Source organism: Scleropages formosus, chromosome 4 (genome assembly GCF_900964775.1).
Source record: "Scleropages formosus chromosome 4, fSclFor1.1, whole genome shotgun sequence".
Lineage (NCBI taxonomy): Eukaryota > Metazoa > Chordata > Actinopteri > Osteoglossiformes > Osteoglossidae > Scleropages > Scleropages formosus.
In genome coordinates, this window is record NC_041809.1 from 18,423,793 (window position 1) to 18,448,457 (window position 24,665).

The 24,665-nt window shown below is 39.6% G+C and overlaps 1 protein-coding gene across 4 annotated transcripts in view; it reads left to right on the forward strand.

The window, feature by feature from the left end:
- Positions 1 to 24,665, forward strand: part of ntm (neurotrimin) — a 300,077-nt gene that overhangs the window by 247,178 nt on the left and 28,234 nt on the right. For all 4 annotated transcript variants that reach the window (XM_018755122.2, XM_029251498.1, XM_029251500.1 and 1 more), the window contains one exon: positions 5,851 to 6,083. In XM_018755122.2, the coding sequence (XP_018610638.2) occupies positions 5,851 to 6,083 (233 nt within the window). The remainder of the gene's footprint in view (positions 1 to 5,850; positions 6,084 to 24,665) is intronic.

The following is a 24,665-nucleotide window of genomic DNA, read 5'->3' on the forward strand; positions in this document are numbered from 1 at the left end:
CACTGTAGTTCAGTAATCCTTTGAAAAGGCTGAGTTTCTTATATTCATCATTATAGTGTTGTAGGATTCCTAAATACTGTAGGTGCTTTGGGGTCTATTTCTGATATTTGGAAAAGCAGTTTTTTTATTTGGTCCGTGACAGTGGCAATAATTCTACCACCCAATGTGGTGATGTAAGAACTCAGCAAGCTTTAAAAAGCTGCACCACGCTTCAGCTGTGGGTTGCGTCTGTGTATTAATTTCTCTAGTGCCATGTGTATGCAATATAATACAAGTTCTTCACAGGTACACCAAAGCACATAAGACAAGGAATATTTATTTCCTTTCTCTTTTGATTATTAAAATACCTCTTGGCAAACTACCTGTGCAAACAATTTTAGGCAGAATTTATAATTAGGTAATGTTTTGTTACTTACGTAGATTTTTTTTTTTCTTGAACATAGTTTTGGTCCAAAGCTCGTAAAGGTATTATATGTTTGCCTCTTGTGATATTATTCAGTTACATTTTTAGCTCTATATTGTAAATGTTTTAAGCATGTAAGGAATAACAACTATGTTATATCATCAGAATTTGAGTAGCAGTTGCACAGTACTGGTAAGGTACATACTACTGTAATACATTTTCAGATTGCAGCCATCAGGTCCATTTGTCATCTTGGAGTTCCAACCAAGTTACATGTGAAATCATCAGAAGTTTCCAGATCATTTTGCCTTTTTCTATGAAAGGTGTACTGAGTAGGTCTTACTTCTTTAAAAGCACTGCTATTGTATGATATTGTACTGAATGCTCTGCACATTATTGTGCATATCAATAAAAGGGCTAAGTTTGTGCTTACTGTGATAAAATGCTTGGCACTTGTGCTGGTACAAATTTAACACTTCCAGAGGCTTCGAGGCTTCTGAGGCAAGTTTAGTTGGGTAGACAGGCTCCGTCACTAGTTATTTCAAAGACACGTGTCTTCAGAGTTTTCTTTTTTTGTGGTGTTTTTTTCAGTTGGGATCTTGCAAAACACTGTTAAGAATTCACAAATTCACAAGGATGGTTAAATAGAGACCTAAAGCATGACCCCGATTGTGCCCTGAGACCTCGATTATAAACTGATACTCTGTTCATTGCTGAGCCTGATCCCCCCATGGATGGCACCAGACTGAATATAACTGTGTGCGACTGTTGATGTTACTTAATGAATGAAATGCAGTGTATGGAAGCTACCTGTTGAGCACTTTTCAAATGGAAGAAGAATGCCTGCAAAGGGTTTAAATCTGTGCTGCGTGCTGGTTTTGAGAGTCTACAAAGTGATGAAGTTTCTCTGGCTGAATCCTGAAAAGCCAGCATGGCGCCCTCACCCACTGTGCTTGGATCCTGTTCTACGCATATTCCATGACACCACTGGTGTACGTAGACAGTCTAGTTCAGCCCTCACTAACTGCTTTCTGCAAACAGCTTCCTCTGCATTATTATTCTAAGATGTATTTACAGACTGTGGGTGAATGTGCAGTGCCCCATAGTGAACCTGAATTATCACTGTATAAATTCAGTTGAAACCAGAGACTGTTTTAAACCTATAATCAATTAATGAAAGAAATGTAATTATTTCCATATGGCAATAATAAAATGCTGGTTATACATGGACTGAATCTGTAAATACACAACACACATAAAAATGAAACCCTTGTAATGAAAGATAACCTAAATATTACCTACATATTACATACACAATCATACATTAACATTTTTAAGCAGAAGAAACCAATATGTAGAATTGTTTTTGCATTTTTTAATTAACTAGTAATGATATAGAGCACTGCTGCGTGTAATGATGTATGTGCTGCTTTTTTTTCCCTCCATTGCACTAAATTAACAATGAATAGCACAAAGTAATATGTTTGGTTTTCTGAAAACTTTATTTGATATACCCCTGGAGAGAGTGACATTTTAAAAGCATACATTTCTTTCAAAATGCCTCACACCAGTACGAACAGCCAACAGCTAAATATAAAATATGTATGTAGTTGGAAACAAATGCTCCCCTAGTAGATACATTTAAAGAAGGAACTAAGCTGCATTTTATACATTTCTTTTACATAAGAGGCAGATTTTTAATTTCTTTCTTCAATGCAAAATTAATCACCCTCTTCGAATGTTTAAAGAAATAAACTGGCATGTTCCTTCTGAAAATATTCACTGATGGACTAGCATTAACATTTAACTCTAAAAATGTCATTCCATAGTGTAGCAAAATCTAAAAACACATGGTGCATTTCTAATTTCAAAGTAGAATTGTTTTAGTTTCAAAAAGTTTTATTAGTAATTAGACAACTGTTTTATAACTGAATTAGCAAGTAGTTGCTTCAGTGTGTTACAGTTCTCTTAGAGTCTAGTCTTTTATCTCACTGGTGCTGACAGTCTTGACACTTTTTATAGAGCTGTATTTTGATTAAAATTGTTATATAACAGTAGCGGGGGAGACTACTAGAGAAGTCAGTATTACTTAAAATTGTAAAATAAATTCTATGTGTGCAGTGTTATTTTTATTTATTTATTAATTATTTTGTTATTTATTGACATTGTCGTCATTTTAGCAAACTGGTCTAAAGGTCTCTAATGAAGAAATAAAGTGAAACCTGATGAAAGAGCAGCTAATGATGGAGGATTCCCATCAGTGTGACCTGATTATGATACCGTGTGCTTTCTGATGTTGTTAAATTCAGTTCTTCCCAAGTTATCGACTTAGCATACTCATGTTAGATATATTCATTTGTTTAAAACCATAAAATAACTATTAAATGTGACTGCAGAAGCAGGTTTGGCCTTTGCCTGCTCTCTGGGGAGTCTGGGGTTCGAGTTCTGCTTGGGGTGCCTTGCAACGGACTGGCGTCCCGTCCTGGGTGTGTCCCCTCCCCTTCCAGCCTTGCGCCCTGTGTTGCCGGGTTAGGCTCCGGCTCGCTGCAACCCCACTTGAGACAAGCGGTTTCAGACAGCGTGTGTGTGTGTGTGTGTGTGTGTGTGTGTGTGTGTGTGTGTGTGTGTGTGTGTGTGTGTGTATGTGACTGCAGTGTGAAATGTAGCCATGAAAATACTGATTTTGGGGGACATAAATATGATTTGTTCATATGTCCGTTCTCTGTAGTCAATAGAGACGTACATGTTTATTCTGCTTTGTGTTATGTACTGGGTGCATATCATACGGCTGGACAAATGGAGCTGACTTTGATCGCCAGGATTATAAATGTTAATATCTTAGACATTTAAACAATCTTTATAATGTATGTAAGTGTCAACGGATGGATTCCATTGTGTAACTCATTGCATGCCTGCTAGTCAACAGACACTATGAATTATGTCTGTATTTTCTAAAAAAAAAAAAGTATTTAATTAAAATCACATTGATATGCACCTTTTTCAGCAGAAAAAAATGTCCTACTTTGCATTCAGCTTGAATGCCCTTGAAGCCCCAATAATGAGTCTTTTTATGCAGCAGTGTACATTCCACACCCTGCAACGTATCCTATTTAGTTATTTCTGGTGACTATTCCTCATGTACCCTTTACTTCCCCAATTTCCACCATGGGAGACATTAGTCATGTGAACTTCTTGTTATTTTTGATTTGCTAAAGTACTTCTTCTTGGGAAGAAAGAAAAACTGCAGATTACTCAAGCCCTTTATTTTTAAGCAACTTAATTTCTCCGATACTGTTGTTCCCATTGTGTGGAAACAGCTTATCTTACATTTCTCAGTGCCCTTAATGCTGCCCACTTGAAATAGTTCCTCTCTGCTCCCCTGATAATAGGTGCCCTTGGCTACTCTACTTCCAGCTATATAAAGGGAGTTGGCTGCATTCATTTTCCAAGTGTTCCCACTGTATTGCAGGTTGACCTTTGGAAAAAATAGTAAAACTGACTATAATGAGCTAGTGCTTGTCATACTACCCTAGAGAATAGTGCTGGTAATTCATCAAGATCATTTATGTTAACAAGTAACAGGTAAACACTGCGTACAGCAATATGATAAATGGTATGACTAACAGAGTTGTTAAGAAGTGTCAATAATGTACTATTATTAAAGATGTAGCTATGTGTTACTGAACAATTAAATATATCTATTTCATCCATTACCAGATGAATTGTCACTGTTGTTCGTAACATACTGTTCGTAGGACACTGCACTGAAATTTTGTTATATTACCAGTATATTACCAGGTGCCTCTTTCCAGATCTGTTTCCAGAAGTTCCAATAATTCCAATTTTTGGCGTTAGGCTTCTGACACATGTGTGGTTGGCACAGCTCTGTTGGTGTGCAGCTATAGGCTATGCAGCCAAAATGAAGAAGGCAGCATTTTGGAAAAACAACAAACTGACAGGGATTCTTTAAAGGATGTAGGTTTTTAAGAGTGTCTTCATTAAGAAACCTGTATAATATTGTCTTGGTCAGAGTTTCGTTTTAAGAATTTAGTTACAGAACTACCTTCAGTATTATAGTTTCACCATTCCAGTACATGAAGAGTTGGATGTTCATAGCAAGACTGCATCTCAAATAATGATTTATTGAACCATACTTAAAAATCTTTAGAAGGCCTTAAACAAACCTGTAACATTAAACCCTTATTGTAAATGTTTTATTTTAAAGCATTTATTCAATACTCCCATATTTATGCTCATATTCTTATATTATCTGTTATATCTATTAGCCGTTTTACTAATATTTGTGTTTAGTGTGGTTTAGGAAGTATGACCAATATGAAGGGTTGACCAAGTTATTGAAATATTTATCTGTCTAATCTGTAGACTTTCCAGGGCACCTTTGCACACTGAGTGGGGTATGCAACAGCTTTTGTGTATTTTTCATTATTTCAATGTAAAAAGGAAGTAAATTTCCATATATTGCTACTACTACTACTGATGTTACTACTACTACTACTATTACTGTAATAATAATAATAATAATAATAATAATAATAATAATAACAATGGCATGTGTTTTTAAAGAGGAATTTGCTACTGAAAATGTCAGTTATTAACTGTAAGAAAACTGACATGTTATGCAATAGATGTACTTCTTACAGCACATCCATACTTCTGATGAAATAATTGCTCAGCTGAAGAAATTAAATGAATACCAGCTATAACTTAATTCAGAATGTTTAATTCATATTTAAAAATAAGAACTATGTTAAACGATGAATCTTTACTTTGCAAATATAATTAAACTTTCAAGTGACCCCTCATACATACTTTCATAAGAGGTTTAAATGTATATAATCTCATCGTTTCCAAACTGTAAAGTTTCTTCTGACACATTTTGTGGCCCTGTGTGACACATTTAAATCCATTTGACACACTTTCAGAGTGTGTACTGAAGATGAGGGCTTGGCTTGGGCATGACATACAGATTCTCTGTACAAACAGCATAGTTGTTCTAAAGATTTGCAGCAGAAATTTATGTATAAGTTATTTCTCTAATCATCTGTGGATATTAAACAGTGTCAGAGTTTTCTTGAGTAATAAAAAAAATGACCTTTGAATTCATAACACATACTGTACATGTCACATTGTGCACTATTTTCTTACCTATTAGAAATGCCGATGTGCTTAATTTACGGCTTGTATAATGTTTCATGTCAGCTAGTATAAATATGACAAGGGCAACAGGTAGTATTACTGGCTGCTTCTGATTCCTGCTAAGGCTTCTGCTGTTGTACTCTTGAGCAAGATACTTACCATGAATTGTCCCAGTAAAAATATCCCAAAACATAAATGGGTAAAAATTCATCAGCTGTTTTTGATAGTTGGCAAAGCAACATAATAACAATGATAATAATGACAACATATATATTTTTTTTTCTTTTCAGATGCCCACAAGGCAATATAGTGACCCACACGGCCTGGCTGAACCGCTCAAGTATTTTGTATGCCGGGGAAGATAAATGGTCTGTTGATCCGAGAGTGAGTTTAGTTACTCTAAACCAGGAGGAATTCACCATCAAGATTGAAAATGTGGACATACCAGACGAAGGCCAGTACATCTGTGCAGTTCAGACCCGAAGCAGACCCAGAACAGCATCGGTGCATATTATCGTCCAAGGTAACATATGCCTCCTATTCCTTCTGTGCTGTGTGGCAACCTGCATTTTTAAGATGATATTGTCAACTCCCTATAGGTAACATGTTGGCTCATGTGCGTTTATTTATTGAAAGCTCCCATGTGAGGTGTCAGAACCTTTATTACACAACAATAAAATAGTATGTAGTGTAAAGCACCGCACTGGCCTGAGAAGCAGTGAGAGAATCTATGTTATTGAAAGAGAGAAGTAGGCAGCCCAAACTTCTGGGAAATATGCTGCAAAGTCCTTTTTTCTTCAGCTGATGGTAAAATATAAAAGAGAAAAGCTAGAAAAGCTGTGCACTCTGCACAGTTTTACTACTCTGGGTTAGACCATGCCTATAAAATATTAAAGAGTGTACAGGACCTACATAGCAAATCTCAAGAGGTTTTTTGTCCTGCCAACAAAGTTTCAAATAAATAGCATTATGCATCAGAATTCTTACATTGTGCAATATTTCTGCACTTACAAGTCATATAATTGTATGCTTACTGTATTTGTTATGATACAGATTAAGTCTAGAATTAACCAGCTAAAAGGATAAATTTAATTTACCAGAGGAGTGTATGAAAAGAGAAATTGAAACTTTAATGTAAGATGATATGCATCAATGCTGATTTTAATGCTAATTTTTCCTAGATCATTCAACGATAAACTATAGTGTGAGTCATTTTTATATGCAAAGTTTTTTTTCTTTCCTTTGGAAAAATTCACATGTTGAAAGATAATGTGCTTCAGGTTGTTCCCACTGATTTAGAGCAAATCAAGCCAGCAGCCCACATATCCTGTCTCCTTTTGATTCCACTGTTGAAGCAGTTTCATAACCAGTATGATGACATCTTATACAAAATTATTCATGTAAATAATAAGGTATCAAGCTGTGTGCATATGCTCATGTATGTGTGTTTGTTTCCGTTTGTGTGCACATTGCTATGACTGTCTATTATTTATTTTTTTATTAATTTTTTAATTTAATTTATTTTTGTTAATGTGATCCTGTTTGAAAATAAGCATAGTGGGAAAAGAACAGTGCACATACGGTATGGCCAACTCTCAACATGCTGCCTCAGTGCAGTGCTGGTCTCAGTGCAGCTAGTGTTGTATGTTTTAATGGAGCAAATAATGCCATGATTAAAGTGGCTCCAGCAGCATCGCGCCTTGGAGGAGGAGAATTTTTTGTTGTTAATTGGTGGAATTCCTTGCAAACTGATTGATGGGGATGTCAGCTCTGGGCACCAGTGCGGTAGCGAGTGACGGCAGAGAATGCAAAGCCGCAGAAAGCTGTTTGGTGGAACTTGTTTGCCTCCCTGTTGATTAAATTGCACTTGCGTTACAAAATACTCAGACTGCATAAAAGCTAAGTGCATAGAACACGTGTAATAGACTTGTCAAGAGATCAAGTGCTTTCATTTAATCCAGCCCTTTTTTTAAATTTGGAACTGATTGAATTCCAAGCCTGTGATGTCACAGGGGTGTTTGTTTGCACATTCTATCCTCTTGCTTCTCACAACCTTGTTCTTTGCTCTACATCATTATTTCAGCCAGATGCCGCTTTAACTGTGTTTTTCATGCAGAGTGCAATTACCTATGAGTGTTTAATGTTACATCACCTGGGATGTTGAAAGTGACTATCAGCAAAATTGTCCAACTGGTCCGGTCAGCGTAATATTTCTGAGCATTCTTACCTTTCCATCAAGCTACTCAGAAAATTAAAAAAATATAGAAAATATAAAAAAATAGACACGTACCAACTAAAATCTGTAATTTCCTCCGTAATGATAATAAAGCTCACATTCCACCCTGCTTCCGAAGTACCATGCTGCCTTAGAAATGGCCTTTTTCTCAAGTTGACAATATTACTATCAGCACTGGTCACATCTTAATTTTCTCAGTCATTCATTTTGGTGGTGCTGGCTTAGCAGATGGTTTTGTTAAGATACTGGAGCTCCTGGAGAAAAGCTGCATCTGCATCTGTGAAAAAAGAACTGAATGCAAATTGCTTTGGTAAACATTCAGCTGTGTAACCAGGTAAATTGGAAAATTGTACGATGAGCAAGTTGCCCTAGAAAAGGGCATGCACTAAGCAAATTGATATTGTAAAGCAGCCGGGAATGATAATTAACTATCACTCTGCACCTGCAAAAGGAAATAATTCAGCTTAGCCTTCCTGCACACACAGCCATACTAAGTGATAATACTGCCTACTCTAACTATAGTTCTCTTCCAAGTAGTTCAAGTATGTAAATGGCCTCTTATGCTGCTAGCTTTTCTAGAAATATCAAGCTTACCTGGAGTTGCCAGCAAGTGTGTTTTTGGTTTTCCCATGTGCAAAGGTCATCATGTTTCCATGGTTACTCTTAATTAAATAATGGGAATAAAAATAGGCTGCTGCAATCCAGTCCAAAGCATCTGATTGTGTTTCCTTTTTTGATACCACATTTTCTGGCATTTTTCCCTCTACAGAATTTTAATTTGTGGGGTAAATAGCCAACAAACAGCTTTTAAAACAATTTTACTGTCAGTTTGTTTATACCAACATTATTATTTCTTCACTGCATCACAGTATGTCCCTAATAATTCTAACAAAGAAAGTAATACTAAAGTGTGAAAAAAAGAAAAAAAAAAAAAAAAACTGTCTTTCAGTGTGCTTTACAGAATCATATTTTTCCTACGTTCTGGTTTTGTGCCCAGTGCCTTGAGTGCCCAAACCCCTCATCACCACCCATATCACTGTAACCATTGTATTTGACATCTGTTTGTGTGGTTTATTTATTCAACATTCATTGCTTTGGTATATCTGCACCAAGAGCGGAACTGCTCAGCACGAGCTACGACATTTTGCAAACAGCCCTCAGTAAGATGGGCTCCGTTGCCTAGGCAACATGGAGTCGGAGAAGGAGAACGGCAGAGAAAGCTGTGAGACACTTCAACAGAGAAGTCAGGTACTACACAGTGTGTGAGCGTCATTGTTCCTGTATGCTTTAATGAAGGCATATGATGTTGTTTGGCTTTTTTGAATATTGTCTGGGTCATGAATCCAATTTAGTTGGAAAAGAAGAGGAAAAAAATGTAAATAAAAAGCCAATTTTTTGATATACAAAGAATCAGAATTCAACAGTGTAATATTTCTGAGCATTCATAGCATTTCAGATCTAATATCTGAAAATTCATAATTAGAACTGTGTCTGTGTTGCAGGTATGGTTGAAAATCACTGGTGGCATATATGAACAATGCTGTAGAATCAAGAGAAATAGCTTGCCATTTACAAACACACAAAGACACACAGATAACACAGAAAAGTGGAATGAGTTCATATCACACTATGCTGCTCCTTGATTTTCAGCCGCACAATAGATGTAACGCGGATCACTGAGTTTGCTAAGTTCTCTTGTGGTACTAAGGCATGATAGTACCATGCTAGTAGTCATGATAGTACCATTTTCATGGTTTTTGTGCATTTGTTCAACAAAAGATCATATAAAATACATTCAGTGCAGTAAGTATGAAAGACACTGAAACTGAATAAAGAAAACACACTATCAGTCAATTCATCATTATTCCTTAATCGTACTTAATAATTGTCATCCGCTCTTCGTGTGTTCTGCGTTTCCATTTTAGGAAATATTTTATTTATATCTCTCAGTTATTTAAAGGGGAAGTCTGAAACCATAGTGGTGCCACACAGTATCTAACCTGGACATTTGGGCACAGGTTTCAATCTGGCTCAGAGCATGTGGAATTTGCATGGTCTCCCCATGTTCAAGTTTAAAAAAAGCAAGACAGCAATGGTAAAACACTTCTGTACCCCATCTTAACATGGAAAACACAGCAAGGGTGGCTATGAATCAAATTTGGCTCAATGATACATAACCTTACCTTATTCTTACAGTGACTAGTAAGATCAACTGGTGTCCCATCCATCCAATACCTGATTTTCATTGATTTAATGACTTTCATTTTTCGCATAACTTCACCCAATAAAAGACTGCAAAAGGGGACCGTTTTAGTTTTCTACACAAACATGGAAATTTGCATTGTTATTTAACTTTGAATGTCCTTATTATTGTTACATATATGACGATCAGACCACATTTTAGAAGCAGTTCATGCAGAAACAAAATAATTCAAAAGGCCTTACAAACTTTTTCTCACAACTGTATTCATAATTTTTATATGAAACATTCCATTCCAAGGTCAACCTCAGCACAAAAAATAAATTAATACCTTTCATAACATTTACATTTATTCATTTAACAGACACTTTTCTCCAAAGTGACGTACGTCTCATAGAAAATACGTGTGTATTACATTAGCAGGAAGAGAGACATAGACGCAGACGTGTGATTCTAAAGTGCAGTTAGTTTGTTTCTTTCCACCATATGAACCAATGTTCATCACATGAGTAGCTGCGTAAAACTTTATCCAAATATCCACAATTCCAAATTACCTTCCTAGTATTTTTTTGAGATACATATAAACATTTATGTTGCATTACAGGAGTAGCTACGTAAAGGTTTATCCGAGTATGATCTTAAAGTTATAGTGCACGAAGATTTATATCTTATATGAACTTCATGGGCAAAGTGACTGTGGAAGAGTTGAGTTTTAAGACCCTTTTGAAATGTGGACAGAGATTCAGTGGTTCTGAGTGAGAAGGGGAGGTCATTTGACCACAACTGTGCCAGAACATGCCTTACCTTTTCTGCACAGGACCACAGATGTGGAAGAGCATAGGAGTCTGGTTGGGGTGTAGCGGATCATCAAGTCTTGTAGATAGCTGGGGGCAGTTCTATTGATGGTTTTGTAAGCCTTAACCAGGGTATTAAATTTGATCTGGGCAGCTATAGGAAGTCATTCCAGAGAAGCGAGTAGAGGAGATACATGGGAATGCTTTAGCAAGTCAAACACAACTCGAGCAGCGTTCTATATCAGCTGTACAAGTTTGATGGCAGTAGCAGGAAGGCCAGACAGGAGACAGCTGCAATAGTTTAGACGGGATGTCACCATGGCCTGGACAAGTAGTTGCGCAGAGTCTCTTAGGAGATAGGGACGGATCCTGTGGATGTTTTGCAAGATATATCTGCAGGTCTGAGTTGTGGCTTCGATGTGCTGAGAGAAAGGCAGATTGAGTCAATCATCACTCTGAGGCTCTTAGCCAAGGACGCAGGCAAAATGAGTGAGTTTTTCAGTTTGATCGAGCAATCATGACAGGAAGACAGGCCAGCTGGGAGGTGTAGGATCTCTGTTTTAGAGAGGTTGAGTTGTAGGTTGTGATCAGACATCCATGCAAAGATGTCCGACATGCAGGCAGCAATGTGCAAGGAAATGTCTGATGCTCCAGGTGGAAATCAGAGGAAGAGCTGGGTGTCATCGATATAGCAGTGATAGTTGAATCCATGGGAGGCAATGACAGGGCTGAGGGAAGAGATGTAGATTGAGAAGAGCAGAGGGCCCAGTACCAAGCCCTGCGGGACACCATGAGAGAGGTAAAGGAGAAGAACGGGTGCCCCACCAGACCACTGGGGAGGATCTGTCTGATAGGACAAACTCAAACTATCTTAGTGCCATTCCCTTGATCCCAAGCTGACCAAGAAAGGAAAGTAGAATTTGGTGGTTGACAGTGTCAAATGCTGCAGACAGGTCACGGATGATGAGGAATGAAGAAAGGGAGGCTGCTCTAGCCACCTTTCATAAAAAACCATGGTATCATGGTATCAGTAATGTGCACATTAACAAAGAATTAATCTGTCAAATGTATTTGAGTAGGATTCACATATTTCATAGGTGAAATTTAGAAAAACCGCACAGACCTATTTTTACTCATCCTTAGTGCTTCCTATGAAGGTGCTGTATCTTCCTATATCAGCATCAGCTTTATCGTCTGAGTTTTCATTGAAAGATTTTTGGGGATGTGGTGGCGCAGTGGGTTGGACCGCAGTCCTGCTCTTTGGTGGGTCTGGGGTTCGAGTCCCGCTTGGGGTGCCTTGCGATGGACTGGCGTCCCGTCCTGGGTGTGTCCCCTTCCCCCTCCGGCCTTACGCCCTGTGTTGCCGGGTGGGCTCCGGTTTCCCGTGACCCCGTGAGGGACAAGCGGTTCTGAAAGTGTGTGTGTGTGTTTTCATTGAAAATTTTGCGGCTCAGGAAGTGTGATCTATTGTTTCATTCATTGTTATTGTTCATCTCTTATGTTTTCAGTAAAAATTATATACAACAAAAGTTTTTCCATCAAAATTTTATGAGTTAAAAAAATATTTCTCCTTTATATAATTTCCCTGTATTATGAATGTGTCTGTGAGACAAATTTTCAAACTTGTCTTTTGACATATATAACAATCTAAATAAATTTGACAGTAAAGTATTCTATACCAGCATACTTGCACAAAGCTTTCTACTTACAGAAGTGTGTGAATGATATGCTAGTAAGTACACCAAAGTGCAGATGAGTAAGACAGTTGACCTATTTGGCTGGTCACAAATTTTAAATTTACCTTTAGGATGAATACCATATTGATCCTCATCACAGACACCCTTGAAAATGTTTTATGGAAAATTTTGCTTCATATTGTGATCAAACATCTTTATCATCAAACTGCACTTCTTTGCAGCTCTCTCATCTTTATCATCAAACTCTGCACTACAGCCTCACCCATTCAACACACTTCAAGCTTTGCCATTATTTAGTGAAGTACTTTATTAAGAGGTATTTAAAATATACATCACTACTTTTCATTTGTAGGTAGTGCGTTATCTGTGGATTGTAAAAGTAGGAGTAGATGCCAGGATAATGTATTTTGCCATTCACCCACTTTGAAGAATAGGGCTGAAATATGTTAGTGATTGGCAGTGTTTCCTATAGGTTTCTATGGAAAGAATAATAATTGATGTTGGAATAATGTGGGTGGGCTCTTAAATACATAAAATGTCTCAAATGACATTGTCATCTGTGACTTTTTCTTGCCTTGTGACATATACTGAAAGTGTATGTATGTTTTCTGTATTCCCTTAAAGCAAAGCCTGCCTTAAAAGGGGAATTTATTTTAATGAGGAGAAGGAATCTGAATCATAAATAATTTATAAAGGGAAGGCATATTGCTTAAGACTTAGCTAGCTGAACCTTAATATCCAAATGGGCATATGGAAGCACCTTTGATAACAGGTGTAACGGTTATTTTATAGTTTCAGTTACTGAATGTCAGGAATAATGAGGTGTGACTTCATTGTATTCATTGTTTTAAACTTGGAAAAATGTGCTCTTGTGAAGATCCCTTTGTTGGCCATAAAAATATTATTTACAGCATTACTATTATCATCACAATATTGCTATGAATACCTATTGCAGTCTGTGAATGTCTATTTAAATGACCACTACACCCATAGAAGTCTCACTCATTCAGTGTCTTTAACTCTTCAACCAAGCCAAGGTTGCAGTAATCCAAAGTCTACACCAGAAGCCAAGGCTATAAGATTAAGTAGAGTACACTCTGGATATGAAACCAGGCAGATCGCTTGTCCTTATCCATAAAAGTCACACATATAATCATATTTTTATCTCCTCTTTAGAGAGAGGATGGAAAAAACTTAAAAATGAAATTAAAAAAATTAATTTATAAATGGTAACTTTTTTAAAATGTGTAGTATTTTAGAAATTATAGTCTTTTTGTTCATCCAAGTCTTCTCAAAGCAATAGTAATACATCTTTTTGCATTAGACTTTGAAATGCACAAGTGCTATAGTCTATACTCTCATCAGAAATTTCATGAACAAGTATTCAGAGTAAAAAGTAAACGCTGCTTACGGGGCAGTGGAAGAATTAAGATCATGGTTTTAAAACAGGCAAAAATTACAAACTGTGTATTTGTCCCCTCCTGTCTTAATTGCTGCAATTAAAGAGATTGTATTTAAATTGGCTAAGGAATGAGACCACCGTTATTGGATTTGCATGGTGTAAATACTTTGCTCATTGCTGCATCGTGGGATGTTTATTTAGACATCAAAAAGCCTCTACTTGTGAGAGTCAAGAGATGAACAAACTTCACAGAATATCGTGAGGAGTCTGACATTTTATGCTGCATTGTCTAAAAGTGTCATGTGCGAAGCACACATGTGCAATCCTCACATCAGAAGTACATTTAAAGGTATTTTAAATGCTATTTTCCCTTCTGGATTTTTGTTTCTGCAGACTGCCTGTTGAAAGTATGATTTCCAGTATAAAACTGTGCTAAACCATCTGCTGTAAATATTGCACTTGTTACAAGCGAAGCTAAAACTGCATCTTCACCAATTTACTGTATGAGTGCTGAACAAGTACTGAAGAAATGCATGCCGTCATAAATGGCAGAATGTGTATTTGAAGAGGCAGATTTGGATTGCCACAACGTGAAATACATCAGTAAGAGCTGCATGGTTTTTACGAGGCCATAATTCTTTCTCACACAACTTAGCATTATGAATATTGAATGATTGAATAATTGTGTGCTCTGGGAAGGTTGTGAGAGAGATAATTAGTCTTTCACATATTGACATAATATTTAATCTCAATGAGATATTCTTTGCACTCTTCAGCAACAGAGTTTTTCTTGCAAACTTTGCAGGGCTCTTCAGCAACTTTTCAACAAGCTCAGCAAATCATGTATAATAAATATTAATCCACAAATAATTTACCTCACCCACCAAAGTAGTATACTTCACATAGTAGAGGTTTCCGTGTCAGCCGTACTCCAGAATGTTGGTTATTTTAACAGCATTTAATATTTCTAAAATACACTTTTTTATTTTTTTTTGAGGATGATGCTACTTCAAGGACTATCTTAGAAAACAAGCTATACAGAAAGGAACACCATTCAGTTCTAAACTTTTTATGTATTTTTTTATTAAAAAAAAAATCCTTTGCTGCACTATTTTTGTTTTTATCACACCCCCACTCCCACGCAACTCAGAGACACCTGCGGCTGATTAAGGAATGGGGTTATAAAGGGCTGCACTAAACATAACGGCTCGCAGAACCTCAGTTCAGCCTACCTCAACTGCTGTGCCAGAGCCTGTTCTTCTTGATTTCCTCCGTGTTTCCTGTTCCCTGTTTCCATGTCTGTCTGCTTCTTTGCCTTTGTCTCCCCGATTTTCCTAATCCATGGCTTGTTTTCTGACTTCGACCTTTGGATTCTCCCTGAAATGACGTTCACTCCTTGTTGACTCTCTGCCTGTTTTTTGACCATGAGATTTCACCTGCCCCTTGAATAAAACCTGTGCACCTGCAATTGGGTCCGCCGCCTCTCTGCTGTGCAGTGACCAGGTTCTGCCTTTCCTTTGGACTCAGCAGTGCTTGAGCACATATAGCACGCACTTGCTTCCCAGGGTGCGTTACTGGGATCACATGATCAGACACTGAACAATTCACAGAGGCTTCTCAGGAGCTAGTTCAGGCATCTCAAGAAACAGGAGTCCTTACTCTGATGGAACCAGACAGCACCGAAGGAGCTGCTGCTCCACTCGTTCCACCCATCCTACCTATTCCAGAACAGGACTCTCGTCTGGCCACTCCACAACGGTATAATGGCTCCTCTGCTCGGCATCAGGGATTCCTGATGCAGAGCGAGCTCCGAGACCACGTATGCGGAGTTTAAGAATTGCTTTCAGGCAGTTTTCGGCCACCCACTATCAGCCCGCACTGCCAGTAGCAGCCTCATAGAACTCAGACAAGGTAACCACTCTATAGCAGAGTATTCCCTCGAGTTCTGGACCCTGGCAGAGCAAAGCGGTTGGAACGAGGCGTTCTTGTTGGCAAGTTTCAGGCATGGGCTGAACCCCAGGATGAAAACTGAGCTCATGTATTGGGGGAGGACTTGAAGGTAGATCGCTTCATTGAAACCGCAGTGTCTATTGATGACCTGGCCCGCAACGGGAGCCCTCGCACCAGGTAGCTCTCTCCCATCACCCCAACCCAGAACGAGGAGTCGCAACCCATGCAAGCCAGACACAGGCAGCTGACCCCTGAGGAGAGACAACGTCGGCTCCAGCACCGCCTGTACTGGTATTGTGGTTGCCTGGGTCACCTTCGAGCCGACTGCCCGGCCCCTCCGGACTCTAAGGTTAGTGGGGTCCGCCAAGGTAATCGACTCACGGTTCTGATAGTCCTGTCATGGGGAGAGAGTACGGTTCCCACACTCGCCCTAGTAGACTCGGGAGCCGCTGGCTGCTTCATGGAAAGTGGGTTTGCTGATGCACACCATGTGCTCAGGTGCCTGTGCAAGTTGACGTTATGAATTAGCGTGCTTGATAGGCAACCTTTGGGAAAGGGAGTTGTGGAAGCCCAAACAGAGCCATTTCTCCTGGGCTTGGGGGTCTATCATCAGGAACAGATCAGGTTTTACCTGATTGCTTCACCAGAAGTTGCGGTTATCCTTGGTTTTCCTTGGCTGACCTTATATGACCCCGTATTCTGTTGGCGTAAGGGAGAATTACTGCACTGAGGCTCCCATGCAAGTAAGAGGTGCTTGTTACTACCTTGCAGAGCCACCTCGGTTAAGAGCTTGGACACGCCTCAACAGGTGGAGGTTCCTTTGGATTACCAAGACCTATTGGAGGTCTTTAGTAAAGAGCAGGCTGCTGCACTGCCACCCTATAGACCCTGGGATTGCTCTGTCAACCTCCTCCACGGACTACGCTACCCCGAGGTCGAGTCTGCCCCCTCTCCTTGCCAGAACAGAAGGCGATGCAACAATATGTGACCGAAGATCTAGTGGCGATGATAATTCGACCCTCCATGTCACCTGCATCGGCCGGGTTCTTTCTTATAGAGAAAAAGGATGGAGGCCTCTGTCTGTGCATTGATTATAGGGGCCTAAATCGCATCACGGTCAAATATTCCTATCCCTTACCCCTGATCACCGCCGCTTTAGAGCAGGTCAAGCACACGCAGATATTCACCAAATTAGACCTCCGTAGTGCGTTCAATCTAATCAGGGTCCGGGAGGGGAATGAGTGGAAGACGACCTTTAGTACCACCCAGGCCACTATAAATATCTTGTAATGCCGTTCGGCCTAGCAAATGCTCGCAGTGTGGTCCAAGCTTTTGTCAACCATGTCTTGGGGAATATGGTGAACAATGGTGTCCTCGTTTACCTGGACCTTCTGATATATTCCCAGTCCAAGGAACAACATGTATGACAAGTATTGCACCGGTTATTGTGTCACCGCCTGTTTGTGAAAGCGGAAAAATGCCTGTTGCACTAAGAACAGATCTCGTTCCTGGGCTTTGTTCTGAAGACTGTAAAAGCTCTACGGCGATTCCTAGGCTTTGCCAATTTCTAATGCAGGTTCATACGTTACTACAGTTCCATTGGGTCCCCTCTTACCGCTCTGACTGCAGGTAGGAGTCCTCTTCTCATCTGGACCGACCTTGCCCAGGAAGCCTTTGAGTTTCTAAAGAGACGGTTCATCTCCATACCGTGAAGGGTTAATGCATCGGAGAGGGGGATAGATACTGTATTATCCCAATGACAGGGGGACCCTGCCAAATTATTTCCTTGCGCGTTTTTCTCAAGGAAAATGTCCCAGGCAGAATGGAATTACGACATCAGCAACTGGGAACTACTGGGTATCTAGTTAGCCTTAGAAGAATGGAGGAATTGACTCAAAGGAGCCGTACACCCTTTCATCGTGCTGATGGATCACAAGAACTTGGAATACCTCCAAACGACCAGACTCCTAAACCCTTGACAAGCCAGGTGGGCCCTTTTTTTTTAACTAGGTTTCACTTCACAGTGACATACTGTCCTGGCAGTAAGAACTAAGGCAGATGCCCTGTCCTGAGTGCACGAACGAGTCCCAGAATCAGAGGCCTCAGAAAGCACCTTTCCCAAGAATTGTGTGGTAATGGCACTTCCTTCAGGATCTCCACAGGGCCCAAGAGACAGAGCCAGGACCCCCCCGAGCAGCCTGCAGGGAAGCTGTACATCCCCCCCAGCATGATACCCACTCTCCTGCAGTGCGCGCATGGCAACCCAGCCACTGGGCACCCAGGCTTCGGTTACACTCAGTCCCTCCTCCAGAAGCAGTTCTGGTGGCCTTCCCTCTGAGAAGACGTCTGGGATTTCGTCCAGGCTAGCATTACCTGTACCTAGCCAGGTCTTCGATCCTGAAGCCTGCAGGACTTCTTGAACCTTTGCCCATGCCACCCGTCCCTGTCCCGTATTTCCATTGACTTCCGAGTGGACCTCCTGAGCTTGGACGGTAAGACTATGGTGCTCACCATAATTGAACAGTTCTCCAAAGCAGGTTGTCTTGTCCCTCTCCCTAAACTCCCTACAGCCCTGGAAACCACGGAACTACTCTTCCACCACATCTTTCGTCTCTTGGGCTTACCAGAAGACATCATGTTGGACTACAGACTGCAATTCACCTCCCAGGTTTCGAGGGCCTTTTGACGAAGGCTGGGAGTGTCGGTGAGTCTCACATCAGGCTATTATCCTCAGGTGAATGGGCAAGCGGAGCATCTCCAAGACTTCAGCTGCTTTTTTTGCGCAGTTATTGCACCAACAGACAGCAATGGACAAGGTATTTACCTTGGGTGGAATACACCCACAACTCACTGACCCATACGTCCACAGGTCTCTCTCCTTTCTGGTGTGTCTTAACACCTCTCGTTTCCTTGGCCCTCCCGGCTCAAGTGACATACTAGTGGTTGACACCTGGTACAAGAAGAGTGCAAAGACCTGGCAGGCCATTCCTGAGCACCTGCTGAGGAGCAGTGAGAGGATGAAGCAACAAACCAATTGCTGCCGGCATCCACTCTCATTCGTGTCAGGACAGAGAGTCTGGTTGTCTACGAAAGATCTCCGGCTGAGGCTCCCAGTGAATAAACTCAGTCCCAGATACATAGGCCCCTTCAAAGTCCTCCGCTGTGTCAACCTGGTTTCCTATCGACTCCAGTTGCCCCCATACTTGCTGGTGCACCCAACATTTCATGTCTCCCTTCTTAAACCCTGCGCCACCTCCTTGCATCAACCACCATTAGACACCACACACGCGACGACTATCTGTTATGGTCCAGAGGAACAGTGTTGGGTGCCTGCATGGGATATCCTGGACCCACTTCTGATCTCCACTTTTCAGAGACCATCCAGATCGACCGGCACCCAGGCCACGGGGATGTCCTCTTTTTTTTTTTTTTTTTTTTGAGGGTGATTCTACTTCAAATACAATCTTAGAAAGCAAGCTATACAGAAGGGAACATTTATTTCATTTTAAACTTTTTATGTATTTTTTAATTTAAAAAACTCCTTTGCTGCACTGTTTTTGTTTTTGTCACAGCCCCACTCCCACGCAATTCAGAGACACCTGCGGCTGATCAAGGAACTGGGGTATAAAGGGCAGCAACAAACATAATGCCTCGCAAAACCTTAGTTCAACCTACCTCAGCTGCTGTGCCAGAGCCTGTTGTTCTGGACTTCCTCTGTGCTCCCTGTTCCCGTTTCTGTCTGCCTCTTTTGCCTTTGTCTCCCCGGTTTCCCTGACCCACAGCTTGTTTTCTGACTTCGACCTTTGGATTCTCCCTGAAACGACGTCCGCTCCTCATTGACTCTCTGCCTGTTTTTTGACCATGACATTTTGTCTGCCCCTTGAATAAAGCCTGCGCACCTGCAATTGGGTCCGTCGCCTCGCTGCCGTGCGGTGACATGACAGTTTTAATGTTAGTGTTTTGAGGACTTGGACTATAGTATCTTTTAACCTTATAGGTAAATGGCAACAGTAAGAAACAGTGTGACATAATAAATGCGATTCTTTAACTGCAGGTGGTAAGCTAGAATTAGTCCATGGTGTGCTAGAAGCAAAAAATCTTGGGAAAGGGTTTTGCTTTAGATCTGCACATTTGGATGGTCCCTTTATAATTTACCAAGAATGTTTAATAAAATGGGGGTGCGGTGGCGCAGTGGGTTGGACCGCAGTCCTGCTCTCCGGTGGGTCTGGGGTTCGAGTCCCGCTTGGGGTGCCTTGCGGCGGACTGGCGTCCTGTCCTGGGTGTGTCCCCTTCCCCTCCGGCCTTACGCCCTGTGTTGCCGGGTAGGCTCCGGTTCCCTGTGACCCCGTATGGGACAAGCGGTTCTGAAAATGTGTGTGTGTGTGTGTTTAATAAAATATCGGGTGACAGACTTGCCCTGTTGATAGCGTTCTTCATGGAGGATGGTGTAGTTATTGTATTCTTTGAATTGTTTCACAATATTCCATAATTTACTGTTCAACCTTAATATGGAGTTTACAGTGATTGTATGTTTTGATACAGAGTAGGCAGCGATGTTGCGAAAAGCCTCTCACTACTGCAAAAAGTCATTAAGAGCAGGATTCTTACTTCATGTAATGGAAATGGTAATGGAAATGGCAAATGAAATAGAACATTTCTGGTCTTTCCTAAGGGGTGCGGTGGCGCAGTGGGTTGGACCGCAGTCCCACTCTCCGGTGGGTCTGGGGTTCGAGTCCCGCTTGGGGTGCCTTGCGGCGGACTGGCGTCCCGTCCTGGGTGTGTCCCCTTCCCCCTCCGGCCTTACGCCCTGTGTTGCCGGGTAGGCTCCGGTTCCCCGTGACCCTGTAAGGGACAAGCGGTTCTGAAAATGTGTGTGTGTGTGTGGTCTTTCCTAATATGCACATGAGCCCTCATCATGTCGTTCAGCATTAAAATACCTTTTTATCTAAATGTTTACTTTTTTGAATATGAAAAAAGCAATGTGCTGTTTTTTGGTGGATGTTAAACTTGTACAGTATGGTGGTACTGCACATCTTAGAACATGATTGGACAATTGCCACTGAGTTAAAGTCAATGGTTTTAACCATTTTAGGATATGGTATGGAAGTGATTTACCATTGCCTTAGCCAGTGCATCTCTTTGGACTGTAGGAGGAAATCCACAGAAACATGAGGAAAACATGCAAACTCCACATAGACTCATCTGCTTTGGAGCTGTGAGGGCTCAGTGCTACCTGCTACTCCATCATGTCACTTTGTCTTAGTCAGCATAAATGCCCTGGGTCTTTGGTAATTTTAGGACTTTCTTCAGCCTTCCATTGTTACCTCCATCATTAATGTTAAACATTATTTGTTGAGGGAAGCATTTCTTTTTTGAGCCATGGTTATTTAATGACATCTTTCTTAATTCCAGCCACTGTTAGAAAGCTCCCAATGCCACAAGTACCTTGCCAAACAGCAGGAATGTAAAGCTTCTTTAAACTGTAGGTATAGCTGTAATAAAGGTGGAAGATGTCCCTTTTCAGTATATAAGGATACCTCCAACATTGATAAATTTATTAATAAAATTTACCAAACTCTTTATAGACTAAGCCCATGATGCATTCTCTGGCTTTCAAAAATTCTCATGTCAATGGATTGTGTAAATGATATTTTTCAGTGATTTGCCCCCCATCCAAGGCTGTGTAGAAAATATTATCATTTTACCACTCTTGTTAATACATGGTTTGTATGAACCTTAGAGAATGTGAAATATGCTCATGAAACTTGCACTTCCACCAGTGGAATATCCATGACACACATATACTTCTCGCATTCCACATGCATTATGGAAGCTGCTGACTTAAGCACTCGAAAAGATATTACACTAGCTTGAGGTTGAAGTCACACTCCTTTGAGTGTACATATTGTAACAACCCACATTATCACGAGTTTGAGTGGGAATTTTGTTTATTGTACATAGTTGCATTATGGGAAATGTGACTAAAGTGTACAAAAGTATATAAATATACTTTCTTTTTTATGATACACTTATAAATATACTTATAAAATCTAATTCTTAAATCTCTAACTTATAGTATGAATAAAAGATTATAATTTACACATCTGATTCTACTTACTGAATTAGTCTAACCATTGCAGCCTGGGGTTCACTTTTTTACACCTGCACCACTTCCATTTTTTTTAACTACACACATGATTTCCTCTAAAGCAAAATATGGAGTTGGTGATGACACACCTATTATGTTAGATGAGAAAGACTGCTTCTCATTAAATTACCATTTTCTAGTAAAACTAAGGGACACCAGAGGTTCACATACTTTCACACAGCACTGTAACTATCTTATATAGTAAGAGAATGCTGCTACGTGAATTGAGGAACTTCATGCCAAATATCAATTACCTACATTTAGTCAGTATCACTAAAGCATCTTTAAATTCTTTAATTCAGACATTATATGACCACAAATTGATGAAATTTGCTAATTTTTTGTTGGTTTTATTCTGAAAAATTTTGCACTAAAAGTACATGTGACTCATTGTAAATAGTATTTTTAGGTCAGCACTTCTAACAACTTCAGTCTTATGTATAGTTTCCACCCCAAGAATGGGACCTTTAACAGTATGATGGAAAAAGTGGAATTTTTCTATGGTGCTAACTTCCAATGTATGATTAGTTTTCAACATTACTGCTGCTGTTTCTTGAAACTGGGACACCTTATTTTGGTAGAATTAAACAGTCAGAAATTCCCTCTGGTCATAAGGTGACCAGCTGTTCTCTTCACTGATCTGTGTCTCCAACCAGCCCACAAAAACTGTTTCTTGTGTGAGATGCGCAGTTGCTGGAAAAATGTAATAAACTGAATGAAATCATTACCTTGAAAAAAAGAAGAAAAAAGTTTAATAAGTTGCATAAGAACCATGAATATGGAAGTTAAGTATTTCTGTGCTTTCAAGTTACTTGAGAATGTCAAGGTATGTTTCATTGGTTTGATTTCATGTTATAGGTTTTGTTTAGGCATGATCAAGGTGCAGTAAGCTTAGGCTGGCATATGTTTCATACCAGACCAGTCTGTAATGAAGGATGACTGTGTTCTGAACCATGTACTCATTGCATTTTTTCTTTGTGTCAACTGATTTGAAGTTGCCATTTTGAAGCAGTATAGATTTTAAGTTAAATCCAGACTTATTCAGCTGTACAGCAAATTATTTGAACTCAGCATTTCACCCTGTTGACTTAGGGACCCTTTGAAGCTTTGAAATCCTCCTCCAAAAAGTGAAAGAAAGGTACAACTCTATTAAAATACAATTTAACATGGTTTACTTCATGTACTGTGGAAGCCAGAGCATTCCATTCTGGTGTCACAACACATGCGCATATTTATTTCTTGGGTATATCATAGAGTGTGCTATAAAAAGAGAAGTGTTGTACTTTCAGGCAGTTCCTTGGCATTAAAAAAGTTTGAGTGTGATCTCAGTTTGTCACACAGATGGGCCTTCATGGAAACATGTTAAGCAGATAACCAGAGATATCAATTTCACTTTCAACTTATGCACATTTTCAGTAATCAGGGAATGTTTTTTTTTTTTTTTTTTGTTTTTTTGACCCTGACACTTCTGTTATGTGATCACTTCTATCCTCCTTTCTGCCTTTCATTGAACTTTGGTCTGGTTTTACATTTTTAAATCATGAACTATAAGCTATTTACAGAAAGGTGTTTTTTTTTCACATAAAGACAATTCTTTATACAGAAAACTCAGAACATTTGGAATTTGGATCAAATTTGGAATAAAACTAAATGAACTGAATATGTTTGCTTACATTAAGGAGTAAACAAGCTACAGCTGCTCTAATTTGGAAACAAACTATTACATTGATATGAATACCAGACAGATAATTTGGATACAGAGAATACAGGTTATACAAAAGGTTACAGAGTGGCAGCTGAAAAAATTTGTTTTCTTTAGAGCATAGGCTGGTTACCCACAATACATTTTAAGGTGTTGTGTAAGTTACAGTAGTTTATTGTTGTATTTCCTGTCATCCTATTTTTCAGTCTTAGAATGTTGCCTTTGCTGGAACTTAATGACAAAAAGATTAACTGAGATCACTGATGTTAATTCAGTCCAGACTATGACAAATTCATTTGTGCATGGTTATTATTCCATAAAACTGCAGTGAAAATGTTAAGTTTTCAATTGATATTCAATCAGCAGTTTAATGTCTTTGCAAATCACTTTAGGCTTTTCAATGCAACAGTGTTTGCTGCCAGCAGTCGGGAAAAACAGAGACTTGCGATCTGGTTAAAAAAAAAAAAAAACTTGTCATTGCACTCTTTCCAAAATAGATACTGAATAGTGATTTTAAAATTGTATTTATATATTCATGTGCCATTAACATATGGTCTTCTTCACCGCTTGTAATTTGTGTATGAGCGCAATGTATTGGTTGAAATATAAACGACACATAAGGTTACCAGCTGAATTGAAATAAATTTCATTTCCTGATTTCTGCCAAGAAGGTCATTTTTATAATTTCCCCTGAGTTACTTCACTTGAATGGGTTCTTGGTGTACAACAAATTTTTTTGCTTCCATTGCAAATGTAGAAATTATGAATCCATTATTGCATCCAGTTGTCAGTCTGTTTGTGACAGTTGTGACAGTTTGAGCTGAAACGGGGTTTAGTCAGTAGTAGTGGCATAGTGCTTGTGTGTGTGTGTGTGTGTGTGTGTGTGTGTGTGTGTGTGTGTGTGTGTGTGTGCATGTTTATTATTGATATATAAATGGTTAAAAGTAACAGAAGCATTGTCTATGTCATGTGGGTC